General features: G+C 53.2%; 2 protein-coding genes across 7 annotated transcripts in view; both read right to left on the minus strand.

The window, feature by feature from the left end:
- Positions 1–12,867, minus strand: part of KIF24 (kinesin family member 24) — an 85,044-nt gene extending 72,177 nt beyond the window's left edge. The window contains exon 1 of one of the 3 annotated variants that reach the window (XM_070045756.1): positions 12,811–12,867. The gene's annotated coding sequence lies outside the window, so the exon portion shown is untranslated. Of the gene's footprint in view, positions 1–3,288; positions 3,408–12,810 lie in introns of those variants that run through there. The other 2 variants (XM_070045757.1, XM_070045755.1) reach the window with 2 other exon arrangements.
- On the minus strand, positions 5,480–12,881 carry MYORG (myogenesis regulating glycosidase). Of its 4 annotated transcripts, none has more exons than XM_060301054.1 (2): positions 12,811–12,881; positions 5,480–9,423 (listed from the first exon to the last, which is right to left on the minus strand). In XM_060301054.1, the coding sequence occupies exon 2, from the start codon at positions 9,354–9,356 to the stop codon at positions 7,212–7,214; it is 2,145 nt and encodes a 714-aa protein (XP_060157037.1). In that variant the 5' UTR covers positions 9,357–9,423; positions 12,811–12,881; the 3' UTR covers positions 5,480–7,211. The 4 variants fall into 4 exon arrangements, with proteins under 4 accessions (XP_060157037.1, XP_030688579.1, XP_060157036.1 ...); XM_030832719.2 differs by lacking the exon at positions 12,811–12,881 and adding an exon at positions 12,557–12,685; XM_060301053.2 differs by lacking the exon at positions 12,811–12,881 and adding an exon at positions 12,557–12,684 and having other exon boundaries at positions 5,480–9,419.
- Positions 12,882–13,519: the final 638 nt, after the last annotated feature.

Genomic DNA, 13,519 nt, shown 5'->3' on the forward strand with positions numbered 1-13,519 from the left:
GGAATCTCAAAATGTTAAGACCTCATACATCAGAGTTGGAAGGGACCCAGAAAATGACCTGATTCTGCTGCTCACTTTTTTAGCTGAGGATATTGAGGCTTAAGAAGGTAGATGGCCCTGGCAGTTGCCTATATGTGAGGTCCTTTGAGGATGAGGTGCCAGAAGGAAGACTCTGCCTTAGAATATCTTGTACAGCTTTGGAGTCATTCTTCTGGGACTTACAAAGTTTTCCATTAAAACACAGGTACTTTGGAGAAGGTGGGGTGGCGGGGGGGGGGAAGCCTATAAACTGCGTTCAGATGTTCACTTTGTAGGTTGAATTGACAGAAAGGTGGGACTGGGGCATGTTATGGGCAGTGGATGAGGGAGGGAGAGAGTGGAACTGAGATTGGGATGTAGCAGGTGAGTAGGCTTTGTTGTCATCACCACTTTGCTTTCGGCCACCTGGGCTTGTTCAAGGGCTATAGGGCTAAGACTGAAATTTCCCCTTCAATCTGAGGCCCTCCAAGCTCCAGAGCATCTCCTCCTGGAAGCTTCCCCTAATAACTACTCACCCTATAAACACCATCCTGTCCCCACCTACATCCAAAAAGACTTCTCTTGGAATTCCACATGTCTTCCCCACTACCACCTGCACCACCCCAGGGTGAAGAAGCATCTAATGGGGCTTCCCTGGTGGCTCAGTGGTTAAGAATCCGCCTGCCGATGCAGGGGACACAGGTTCGAGCCCTGGTCTGGGAAGATCCCACATGCCGCGGAGCAACTAAGCCCGCAAGCCACAACTACTGAGCCTGCGCTCTAGAGCCCACAAGCCACAACTACTGAGCCCGTGCGCCACAACTACTGAAGCCCGTGTGCCAAGAGCACGTGCTCTGCAACAAGAGAAGCCACTGCAGTGAGAAGCACCGCAACGAAGAGTGGCCCCCACTCGCCACAACTCGAGAGAGCCCGCGTGCAGCAACAAAGACCCAACGCAGCCAAAAATAAATAAATAAAACAAATAAATAAATAAAATAAAATAAAAAAAGAATCATCTAATGAACTAATCCCCACAAGGGCGGTCTTAAGTTGCCCCCTCCTGGGGGCATTTTTAAATATTTGGTTGCTTTGGGTCTTCGTTGCTGCACACGGGCTTTCTCTAGTTGCAGCGAACGGGGGCTACTCTTCATTGCGGTGCGTGGGCTTCTCATTGCGGTGGCTTCTCTTGTTGCGGAGCACGGGCTCTAGGTGCGTGGTCTTCAGTAGCTGTGGCGCGTGGGCTCAGCAGTTGTAGCTCGCGGGCTCTAGAGCGCAGGCTCAGTAGTTGTGGCACACAGGTTTGTTGCTCCGCGGCATGTGGGATCTTCCCGGACCAGGGCTCGAACCCGTGTGCCCTGCATCGGCAGGCGGATTCTTAATCACTGCGCCACCAGGGAAGCTCCTGGGGGCATTTGAAAGAGGCTCTGGAAAACCAAAATGCCCTCTTGACACCCAAAAGCAATACCTTACACCCCCACAGTAAGCAGTTGTTTGCTGAATTGAAGACCCAAAGGAATGAAAGTATAAGGGTGGTTTTAATGGTAGAATTTAAATGGAAATGCTCGTGCTGGTGTGGGACCCCAGGTGGGACCCCACGTGTGAGGAGCAGAGGCTGACTTCTCCATCTGTCCAGCCGGTGGCCCAACCGGTCCCTTACCTTCTAGAGGAGGGCCGTTCCAGCCCCGCCGCTGCCCCCTGGAGGTTGTGCTACAGGTTTCCAGTGAGGCTTGCTCTCAGCCTTCTTCCTAACCCTCCCCCTTCACTTCCTTTCCCCTCCTACCCCGCCTCCAGCTCCCCATTGTGTAACAGGAAGTGCTCAGCAAGACCCCCTGAGGAGGGGAAAGGGGGCTATGGAGGGAAAAAACAGCACTAGGATACTGAGTATAGAGGCACAGCCTCTTCCTGTTCTTCAGACTGGGAATCCCCAGGGACAGAGCCTCTTCCTCTTCAGTTTTTTCCCACTCCCCTGACCCCACCCCAGCCAGACTTAGGGCTTGTCTCATAAGGCCAAGAATCCTCCCCTCCCCTAATGGGTGAGGGGCGTCAAAAGGTACAAATTTTCAGTTATAAAATGAATAAGTCATGGGAGTGTAATGTACAGCATGGTGGCTATAGTTAATAATACTGTAGTGCCTATTTCAAAGGTAGGAGAGTGGGTCTTGAACGGTCTCATTACAAGAAAAAAATTTGTTTTTTAACTGTGTATGGTGATGGCTGTTAACTGGACTTACTGTGGTGATCATTTAGCAATATATACAAATATTGAATCATTTATGTTGTATACCTGAAACTAATGTAATGTTATGTCACTGACCCCTCAATTAAAAAAAAAAATTCAGTCTCTCTTTTCCCCTATAGTCCATTAAAATGGTAAAGTACATTGAAAACAAATTCTCTCCTCCCCTCAAGCTGCTGGAAAGATCCTTGGACATCATAAAGTAAATGGCCAACCTGAAGATAAAAGCCATGTTGCTCCTTGGGAGCTGGGGTGTGTACCAGAGAGGGGAGGGTGTCAGCAGAAGTCCCACTGAGTCGGACAATGGCAGGAAAGGAAATCACCCAGTTGCCCCTGTGGTTTTCTTCAAGGCTGGGTCTGGGCAGGCCTCCCCTTGCAGGGATGGGCTGTGCAGCTGTTCCCAGAACAGAAGGTAGTACTTCTTCAACTGCTTTTCAAAATATGCTCATAAGTATGTGTGTGGGGGCAAAACAGAAGCAGAAGTGGATTTAGATCTCCCCTATTCGATATTTGTATATATTGCTAAATGATCACCACAGTAAGTCCAGTTAACAGCCATCACCATATACAGTTATAAAAAAATTATTTTCTTGTAATGAGACCATTCAAGACCCACTCTCCTACCTTTGAAATAGGCACTACAGTATTATTAACTATAGCCACCATGCTGTATATTACACCCCACTGACTTATTCATTTTATAACTAAAAATTTGTACCTTTTGACCCCCCTCACCCATTAGGGGAGGGGAGAGAAGGATTTAGATCTTAGAAGTCTTGAACATCAGAGCTTGAATTTTTTCCTAAATGACCTGATTGAATTTCAGAAAGATTTCCTTGGCTGCTATATGGATTGAATTGAAGGGTTCAAGAGTAGAAAGGTTTAGGAGTCCACTGCAATGGTCCAGGCTAGAACTGATAAGATCTGACATGGGGTAGTGGCCAGGGGATGAGAGGTCAACATTGGCCTTGGACTTGAGGAGGAGTGAAGGGACCAGAAATCTTGGTGAGGGGAACCAACAAAAGAAGACTTACTTGCTCTGTAGCCAACCAGGGTGTGGGATACTTTGCCCATATCCGGGGGAACAAGAGCAAAGATCCTCCCAGAAAATTCACATCTTGGTCTTAGAGAGGGCTTGGCCAGGGTTTAGCTGATTCATAGAGTGCTAAAAGGGAAACGGAGGCAGACTCTTAGGGTACACACAGTCACAGAATGGGGATGTTAGGCCCCAGTCCCAGATTTCCTGCAGTGGCCACTCAGTCCCTCCCCATTACCTGTGGAGAAGGAAGCTCCCTGTTCCAGCATACCAGCCTCCTCGCCCCCACCCCCAGCCCAGGGGTACAGAAAAGACCAATGGGGAACTCTGGCCATGACAAAGCTACTGGAAGCTCCATGGAGGAGGGGCAGCCCTCCCTCCCCACCCAGATGTACAGAAAGAGAGAGATAAATTTGGAATGTACAAGAGGTGCTGGCAGAGATGGGGGTGTTGGACAAGGCTCTAAGAGGGCAGAGTTTCTGGCAACCTAGCAAACAGGGGTAGAGGTAGCTTCTAGTCCACTTCCCTCCCCTTCCCCATCCCAAGACCAGCTCTTTCTCATGGTTCCTACCATTCCAGTCACTGCTGCCCAACTTCTTGAACCTCTCTTTTTTGTCATCAGTAGGGGAAGGGGAAACACTTGTTGGCTTAGAATCAGGCCCATTGGGTGGCAACTTCAGAGACACACATTTCAGTGGCTCCCCAGCCTCGGATATGTATAGGCCGGGGCTGGCCCAGGCTGTTGAAAGATGGGTGAAGACTGGGCGGGAGATTCTAGGCTTCTAGATACAGACCACCAGGTTCCAGTCCAGTCTTGGGTACTAATCTTCTGTGTGACTCAGGCCAGTGCCCTCCTCTCTCACTGTTTTAGCTTGTTCATCTGTGCTTTTGTGATTAACAAGGTCAATGGCAGAGGCCAGATTAGAAACCAGATTGCAAGCCAAGGGCTAGTTTGCTGGGATTTGGCCAGTCAAGGGCACTCTTCCCTTTGGCCCTGTCCCAGCTCACAGTGAGTGTTCAGTGGGCATGGTGGGTCCCCTCCTCCATCTAAGCTGCCTGCCCTCAATGCCCTTCTAAAATTCTTAACATTTTATTTGACTTCACTTCAGATCTTTTTTCTTTTTTTAATTGGCCACACCGCATGGCATGTGGGATCTTAGTTCCCCAGTGACTAGGGATCGAACCCGGGCCCCCTGCAGTGGAAGTGTGGAGTCCTAACCACTGGACCTCCAGGGAATTCCATCAATGCCCTTCTAAAGGGTACTCCTCCTCCATGCCAGATGACTTAGGCCTTCCAGATTACTTTACCCAACCTCAACCCCCATGCCATCTCAGCACACACTACTTGGTCCTGGGGTATAGAACTTTATGCAACTATGGAAGTGTTCTATAATCTGCACTGTCCAATATGTGAGCCACTAGTCACACATGGCTTTTGAACACTTGAAATGTGGCTAGTGTGCCTGAAGAACTGGATTCTTAATGATGTTTAATTTTAATTAATTTTAAAATTAAATTTAAGAAGCGACATGTGGCTAGAGGCTACCCAATAGGGTACAGTATCAGTTTTAGGCAGAGTTTTTCTTTGTTCCTTGTTTAGAATTAAGAGTTGATAGGAGTTACCATTTATTTAACACTCTTTGCCAATTTTTGCATAAGTACTTTACAGACACATCTCAGTGAGTCCTAGAAATTCTATTTTAAAGATGAAGAAACCAAGCCTCGAGAGGTTAGGTCAGCTGGCTTCAGACTGCATAGCAAGTGGAGGGCCATTCAAGTGTGAGTCATGCTCTCCAGCCATTTAGGGACGTTTCCAGGACCCAGCCTGGGTGCCCTCCTTCTACAGTCACTCCACACACAGCCCATGGCTGTGCACCAGGGCCCAGGGAGGCTCATCACTGAATACTGATCAGTAAATGCTCTTGACAAAAAGGAGAGGGAAGCTAATTCCATTTACTCCCCATCTCCTGGCGACTCCTGGCTCCTGACATTCCACTTCAGATGTCTCCTCTCTTGCCTCTCTCCTGGATCACAGTGTCCCTCGGGTCACAAACTCAGAGTTCAACTGGGTGCTACGTGCAGAGGTTTGGGAAGAGGGTGTCACATGCAGGCCCAGAGGAAGCCAGCTGGGCTGGGAGCTGGGGCCTGGAAAAATCCATGTTATTTTTAAACAAGAAAAAAAAAACAAAAACATTATATTAGCTTTTATTGAGCACCTACTTGTGCTAGGCACCTTATATAAATCTGTGCTTATAATTCCCTTAACAACCTGGGAGGTAGCATTATTATCACCATTTTACATATGAAGAAACTGAGGCTCAGTGAGGTTAAGCAGCTTACAGCTTGCAGATGAGTGGTAGAATCATGGTTGAGTGCTCCTAAACTTTCATTAGCATAGCATTCTTCACATTGAGAAAATAGAGGGGGTGGAGGAGTGGGCAAAGAGGTGCATTCTCTAGGGGGTGAGGGACTGATTCTGCTGTCCAAGCCATTCAGGGAAGCTGACCCCTGCCCTGTTTCCCACCTCCCTCATCTGGCAAGCCACTCCTTCCCCAGACTCAGCTGCAAAGTCAGGAGAAACTCACTCTGGCTGAGGTTGCTTTTCTTAGAAAGGGAAAATGGCTAAAATAAAAGACCTTACCCTGTATGTATATCTGTAGGTGTCGATGTGCATGGTAGTTTTTGTGCTAAAGCACACCACTACCAGAATAAGAACATCGCTCCCTCCCCCTATTTTTTTCTATTTCTGGCTGCACCCCCACTTGTGGGGTTCCCAGACCAGGGATCGAACCTGTGCCCCTTGCAATGGAAGCACAGAGTCCTAACCACTGGACTGCCAGGGAAGTCCCTAACATCACTCCCTTTTAAGCCACACCTCACGTGTGCAGAGAGTGAGGCAGCTGAGGAATCTGGAAAGGACTGTTTATTTCCTACTAGAGTCCCAGAGACATCACCCAGGAAGGAACCAAATCAACAATCAAAACCTCAAATTTGCTCCCTGCCCTCTCCCTCCAGGCTTAAGCAGCCTCGGAGGTACTGCACCAAGGACATATTGTGCCTCTCTCCCTCTCTCTCCTTCTCTCTCTCTCTCTCTCTCTCTCTCTCTCCCCATCTCCCTCTTTCTCTCTCTCTCTCTCTCACACACACACACATTCTTGAGTTAAGGCATCAAGTCTGGCCTGCATGGCTTTGCAAGTCTTTGCCCATCAGGCGGTGGCCCTGGCCCAGGGCTGAACCATGTGTGTACACAGATGCATAAGTGCGGTGTTAGGAGCTCTTCACAAATGAGGGACAATGATGATGGCTCTGTGCTAAGCCTACTCCACCTGTCCTTTGGGAGGGGACCTCCTGCCTCCTTGTCAGTTGGCCAAGTACCTCTGTCTCTTCTCGCCAGCTGGGGTGGGACCAGGTCAGCCACAGGTCAGGCCAGTGCTGGGGACTCAGGACCTGGCTTCCAACACTGAAAATGTGCCCTTTCTAAGTGTGGCTGGGGGCTATTTTGGGACCTTAAAGAGGATCAAGTCACCACCTCAGAAGGACAAAGATGGCCACTCAGGCCAGGATGGAGGGTGAGGTTTCTCTCTGTGCTTTTAAAACCCAACCGTGTTTAACAGGAAGAGAGCTGACCTTTTTCCTCTGTGCTCTCTTGCCCCCAGCCCAGGGAAGAGGTTTCTGTAGACTGGAGTGAGTATGGAGAGAAAGAGGGCTGTTAGGACTGTGCACTGGAGTGGGAGGTTGCGTTAGCATCTTCTCCCCTGGACCTACAGGAGCTGGCTCCAGCACATTTACTTCAGTACCCACTTAGTGGGTGGTACAGAGGTGGGGACTTCCTGGGGATACCCGGTGTGGCTGCGATGCAGGGTTAGAGGCCTACATGAAGACTGGGGTTAGGGCTGTGGGGTTTCTGGGTCCTGGGCTGGGTCAGGATGCCCAGATGAAGTAGGCGACCTCGTCCAGGTCAACGGGGTAATCCGTGAGTAGCACTGGCGTCTTGTCGAACAGCTCACCCTTATAGCTGCGCCACTTGCCTGCGGGCAGGTAGACGTCCCGCTCCTGCTTGCCTGGCTCCAGTACCGGCGCCACAAGCAGCGTGTCTCCGATAAGGAACTGTGAGTCGATGCGGTGCGCCGTCTCGTCGCCGGGCGCGATCCACCAGAGGGGGCGCACGATGGGGTCTCCCGTGTCAGTGACCTCACCAGCCAGCTCAAGCAACAGCGGCGCCACAAGTGAGGCCCTCAGTGCAGTGAACTTGTGCGCGATGGCCACCACTTCGGCGTCGTACCGCCAGGGTGGAACAGAGAACTGCATAGCTGGCATGAAGGCGGCCACTTCCAGCCAGCGCACGTAGAGCTCGCGCTCGGGCACATCGCCGCCGCTCACTGTGCGCTCAGACACCGCGTTGCCACCCACCATATCGGGCAGGATGAACGGGTAGCCCAGCATGCTGACAGTGAGCACGGCGGGGATGAGCGAGCGCAGCCCCAGATCGTAGCCCCACACCGAGTCGCGGTCCACCAGGCGGAAGAAGCACGAGATGTTCTGTGACTGGTAGCCCACACGGACCTCGGCCAGTGAGAAGAAGGGCAGCGCCATCTCTGTGTAGCGCCGGCTCCATATGTTGGGGTCAGACAGCGGCCTGTAGGTGCTGAAATCCCGCGGCAAATAGCTGACCTCTCCAGCGTCGAACTTGAAGGAGGCCACGGCGTAGCGCGAACGCAGTTGCCGCAGATGCCCCTGAAACCAGTCGCGGGCCTCCGGGCGCGTGAAGTCGAGCACGGCGCCGATGCCATTCCACCAGCGCACGAGAGCAGGCAGCCGGCCCGTGGGTTCACGCACAAACAGCTCGCGCTCCACGCCTTCGCCAAAGCACGATGAGTTGTAGTTGACAAACGGGTGCACCCAGAGCGTGACGCGAAAGCCAGCGTCGCGCAGGCGGCGGAACATGTCGCTGGCGTTGGGAAACTTGGTCTCGTCGAAGTCGAAGTCGCCATAGGCAGGCGTGTACATGTCGTCGATTTCCAGATGGCTGCTATTGAAGCGGTGCTGGCGGATCTGCTGAGCGAAACGCTGCACCTTGTCCTGGTCCACTGAGCGCCCGTACAGCACCCACGTGGACCAGATGGGGTCCCGGAAGGCCTCAGGCGCTGGCACCCTCGATGGCTTGTTGAAATAGCGCCGCACCATGTACTTGTGGATGGAAGTGACATCGGAGCCGACGCACACGCGGTAGCTGAGCTCGGGTGCAGCAGCGCGGCCGGCGGGCGGCTTGTAGGGCGTGTCGTGGTAGCGTGCCTGCAGCCGCAGAGAGCGCTCCGTGCTGTTCCAGCCCAGGTGGAAGGGCACTGAGTCGTTGACCTTGATGGCAGCCGCGCGCGACGACAGCCAGTAGCGCTCGAGGATGCCTCCAAATGCGGCGTCGGAGGAGTAGACGTCGCTGGTGACGAAGGGCTGAGGCTCCTGCTGGCCGTCCAGGCGGATGGGCCAGTGCTGGGTCTTCATCTCCGCGCCGCCGTACCAGTGCGCCCCCGCGTCGCCCAGGAACATGGCGTGCTCCACCGCGCGGCCCGGCGCCGCCTCCTCCCAGCGCACGCGGTAGCACATGACCGTGTCCTTGGGCCTCACAGTCTGGATGAAGAAGTGCAGCGGGCGCCCATCCGCTGTGCGAGAGCAGCCAAGCCGGGCGCCATCGCGGCTGCAGGAATCGAGGTCCAATGCGCCCGAGCGGAAGGCCAGGCGGAAGACCTGCTCGCCCTTCTGGTTGCGAATGGAGAAGCCGCTGCGGTTGAGGTCCAGCAGCTCGGCGCGCAGGCGTTCCGCCTTGCGTAGAGAGGCGCTGTAATAGCACCAGGCCACCACCGCGGCCAACACCAGCAGCAGCCCCAGCACTGCGGAGCCCAGCAGCGGCTTCAGCTCTTTGGACGGCTTGGGCTTGGTAGGCGAGAAGCTGTCAGGCAAGAAGGTGTACATGGTTGCAGCTGCGACGGCCTCGGGGCTCTTACGACCTGTGTGGCTCCCAGGGCGGCGGCGGGGGTAGGCCTGGCTCTTTTCCTGAGGATTCTGGGACATCAGCCCCCAGTTAGGGAAGGAGCAGGCAGTGGGGCCACCCGACAAAGCCCATCTGAACTTGGCCTGCCTGAGTCAGGAAGGGGAAGAGAGAGGTGGAACTGAGCTTTCTCATTCCATAGTATTTACATTTGCTGCCACAAGAAAGAAGTGTATATTTTGGGAAAGTGTATACTGGGACGTAAGGGCTTTACTCTTACCAGGTCGTTCTGTCTGCATTTTACCTAGCCTTTCTCATGGGCCCCACTGCTTGTCAAAATTAGGACGCTGAAGGGGAGGGGCAGATGATATTCATCACCATTTTCCTGGTGGAGGAACAAACCCAGACAGGGTCAGGGAGCTGTCCAGGATCACAGAATTAATCAGGTCTCCTTGGATCACACATGGGGGCAGTTCAGGCTGAAGAGAAGGGGAGGAATCTGGAGAGGGCCTGGTTTCCCAGAGATGTGGCCATGGTGGGAGAGGGGGGATAAGCAAGCCAGCTCCTTAAGACCTTTGACACAGCAGGAGGCTGGCTTCCCTGTGCGGGGAGTGGGAGAGGAGAGAGGAAGGGGAACAATTCAGGCATGGAATTTAATCTTGAGTCAGAAGCCATATTAAATCTGGAGATTAGAGAAGATACTCAAAGCCAGACTCAGTCCAAGGGCCTGGTTTGGAGGGGGGGTGAGGTTGGGTTTGGACTTTAGGACTGGGGTCAGGAGCCTAACATGGGGGCTTGGTGGCTTCTCACATTTCCCTCTCTTTGCTCTCAAACTCCATTCTGCTCTCAGCCATCAGGATCACCAAGTCCATTTCCCTGCCCACCTTCCTGCTCTGCTCCCAGCACCACATCTGTGGGCCAGCTACCTTCTGGCTTTGTCTCTAGCACTCACCCACTGTCCTGTTTGCCCCTCCCCTAGTTAGAGCACTGTCATTTCTCCCCTGCATCGTTGCAACACTTCCCCTATAGGCCTCCCTGCTTTCAACTTGTTTTCCTCCAATGCCTTCTGCTCACAGCAACTATACTGATCTTTCTAAAACACTTATCAGATTACATCTCTCCCTAGTTTAGGGAGCTGCTCATGACCCCCATGATGAAGTTCAGAAGTGTAAGCTTTGCAAATTGAAGTTCAAGGCATACATGGTCTCATCTGTCCTTCTGATTCCATTTTCAGCCAAGCCTATCCTATGACTACCAAGCTCTGTTCTTTCCTAACCTCAGTCCTCAGCCACCTGCTTTAGGAAATTTCACCCACCCATCTTGGGCCAACTTCTCTCCCCCACCTACCAGCTCTCTGGCAATCAGACACCCCCTACTACACAATCCACTCATATACTGTATGCTAAAGATTCAGATATGACTACGGAGAAACACAGACTTGGGAGGAGGTGTGTGTCCAAACCTGCTGTTCAAGGCTACTGACCCTTCCTGTCTCAGCCCTCAGGGCAGAGTCCAGCAAAGAAATAGCACCAGCCACGTGCATACACAGACATACACTGCCAGCCTGTCGGCTGCCCATCTGCTCCAGCTGGAGGGAAGGAGAGAGGGAGATTGGCAAACAGTAATTAGACTCCTCCCAGATGCCAGTCCCCAGCAATTTCCAAGGAGACACCAGAATTGCTCAGCGTTCTCACTTCCCCCACCTCTCCCATGAAGAGATTATCAAGAATGCCAGGTGCCAGGTGCAGATTGGAATTTTTATCCCAGATGTCAACATACAGCTCCCCATAATGCCCCCCCCACCCCAGTGAAGTTCTATCTCAGTGCCTTATTCTCTGAGCTCCCTCCCCCAACTCCCTAAACTGGTCAGTTCCAGCTGGTCTAGAACAGCCTTTTATTCCCTTCCTCTCATCCCATACAACTTAGCCTTCAAAATTCCCCCAACCTACTATGGACTTCCCTTCCTGTAGGTATAGGCTGGAAAAGCCTTCCTGGAAAATGCAGGCATAGCCTTTAGCTGATGCCCTTAAGCTAAGCAGGACCCAAAGAAGGCCTTAGGTGGCCCAGGCCAGACCTGCTGTACATTTATATTCAATTCATTCGAGACAACCAAGGCCCCATTCTGGGCACTAAGGGAATAGGGAGAAAGGGTCCGTATCTGAGTAGGACAGAGGTTGCTCATCCTCAAAACTTTCATATTAAGTCAGCCTATCTCATGACCCCTGGAGGCATGGCCAGCCCACCAAGGTGACCTCAAAAGCCTTTTCAAACACTTAAGTCTTGAGAATTTTTACTTTCTAGGGTTCTGAGGATCTTTGATGAAGGACAAAAACCCAGAGGCCCTCTGTTGGTCTCCCTAATGCCACCATGGCATCCAACCCTAACAATAATGCTGAATAGGAGGCACAGCTGCAGTGCCCATTTTATAGATGAGGAAACAGTGGCCCAAACAGAAAAAGGAACTTGTTTGAAGTCACTTAGGTAGCAGGGTTGCCTGAATCCAAAATCCCAGCTTAACCCTGACAGGGAGCTAATGGCCTGACTGGCTATCTGAATGCAGGAGAGAAAAGGAGTTTTGTGGCCAAGAGGGTGGGACAGGCTTCCATCAGGGGGCTGTGGGCATGGTGAGGCCTGTATTCCCAAGGGCTGGTGCTGCTACTTGCCCCAGGAAGGCTTCTTGGGGATGGGAAGTGGCGATTTTAATGGCATCTGGTACAGGGGCTGTAGGGGAGGAAGTGTGGTTCTGGTGTTAACGGTGGCGCTAGAAACCCCTGTAATCTGCCGCCTCCACCATCTGGCCAGCCACAGGCTAACGCTGGCAGGTAGGGTTTGCCCTAGCCAAGCCTCTCCCCACTTGACAGTCAACCTCAGTGTTGGCTTCCAGCCCCTAGCCATGTCTAAGGGGGAGGGTCGGGCCTAGCCAACTAGGCCATTCCACGTTGGGTCCTTTGTCCAACACAATTCCCAGGGGTAGGGTGGGGGGTGGAAATGCCAAAGGCAACTCTATCCGGGCCCTCTCCCCGTCCTGCCCAGCGAGCGGATCCGGGGGTATAGAGTGACTGAGCCTACAGCCTGGAATACTCTACACCCACTCCCAGCGCTGCAGCTATAATGTCCGAAAAGGACAGACTGAGGTCAAGAGGGCGGTCGCCCGCTGGGAACCGCGGCCGAAGAAGGGGCCCAGGTGTCCAGGCTCGCCCCACCTACTCATCTGTAGGAGCGAAAGTTCAGGAAATATTTTCCCTCAGCAACCCCCCAAGGTCTTCCCGCTGGGCGAACTCACGGAAGTGACCCCAGAAGTGGGGGTGAATGGAGGCTCCTGCAGATCCCCTCCAAGTTAGCCGAAGTTGAGCTGCCACGGTGCGGCGCGGGGCGCTGCCTAGCTGGGAACAGCTGAGGCCGTCCTCGAGCCCCGCCCCCTGGCTGCTCGGCCACGCCCCAGTCATTCGGTCTCGTCAAGTCTCGGAGTCCAGCTCCGCCCCTGGCGCCCGACCATCCTCCCACATTGTCACGCGCACTTGAGGTCACGCCCCTTACCTCCCACCTTCCTCTTCTGTTCTGTGCCCAGCTCCTGGCAGCTCAGGCCCACCTCCAGCCCGGTGCCTCCCGGTTCCGCCCCCCGCCTGCAGGCCCGCCCCCTCTGGACCTTTGCTTACCCGCACGCGGGCGGGGCTCTTCCCCAGGTCTGCTGGGAACTGTAGTTCTGGAGGGAGGTGCAGCTGTCGAATGTTAGGGTTCTCGCACCTGTCGGCTAAATTTGAGATGTGTATGAGAAGGAGCGAGCCGCAGGGTAAAGGGACAGAGTTGGCCCTTGGGATTCCTTTTCCTCCAGATTTGGGGAGGTTGAGGCCGTCTCGGTATAACGCTCTCATTAGCTCTTTTCCCATATGGAAAAAGAGTAGCGGAATTCTGGGAGGATCTCAGCGGTTCAGTGCAGGTCGGATCCAATCAAGGACCCCACGGAGTGGAGCCTAGTTCCATCAGCCGGGAGGCCCAAGCTGTCAGCTCCCACCGGATCAGACCAGCAGTGCCTGAGATCAGGGACTGAGAAGACCGGATTCTGCTCCGTATTTTGCAGTCTTCCCCCACCCACTCCCCTTGGTGGCAGCCCTTAGAAGTGCCCCTGCTGCGAGGAGGTGGGCGTGCCCCGCTATACACCTGCACCCAGGAGGAATGGGGTGCAAAAATACTGAAGATCCTAGAGGCTCCAGAACACCCCACAGCTTGCTCCCTGAGGGACAGAGAA

The sequence above is a fragment of the Globicephala melas genome, chromosome 6 (assembly GCF_963455315.2).
Source record: "Globicephala melas chromosome 6, mGloMel1.2, whole genome shotgun sequence".
Lineage (NCBI taxonomy): Eukaryota > Metazoa > Chordata > Mammalia > Artiodactyla > Delphinidae > Globicephala > Globicephala melas.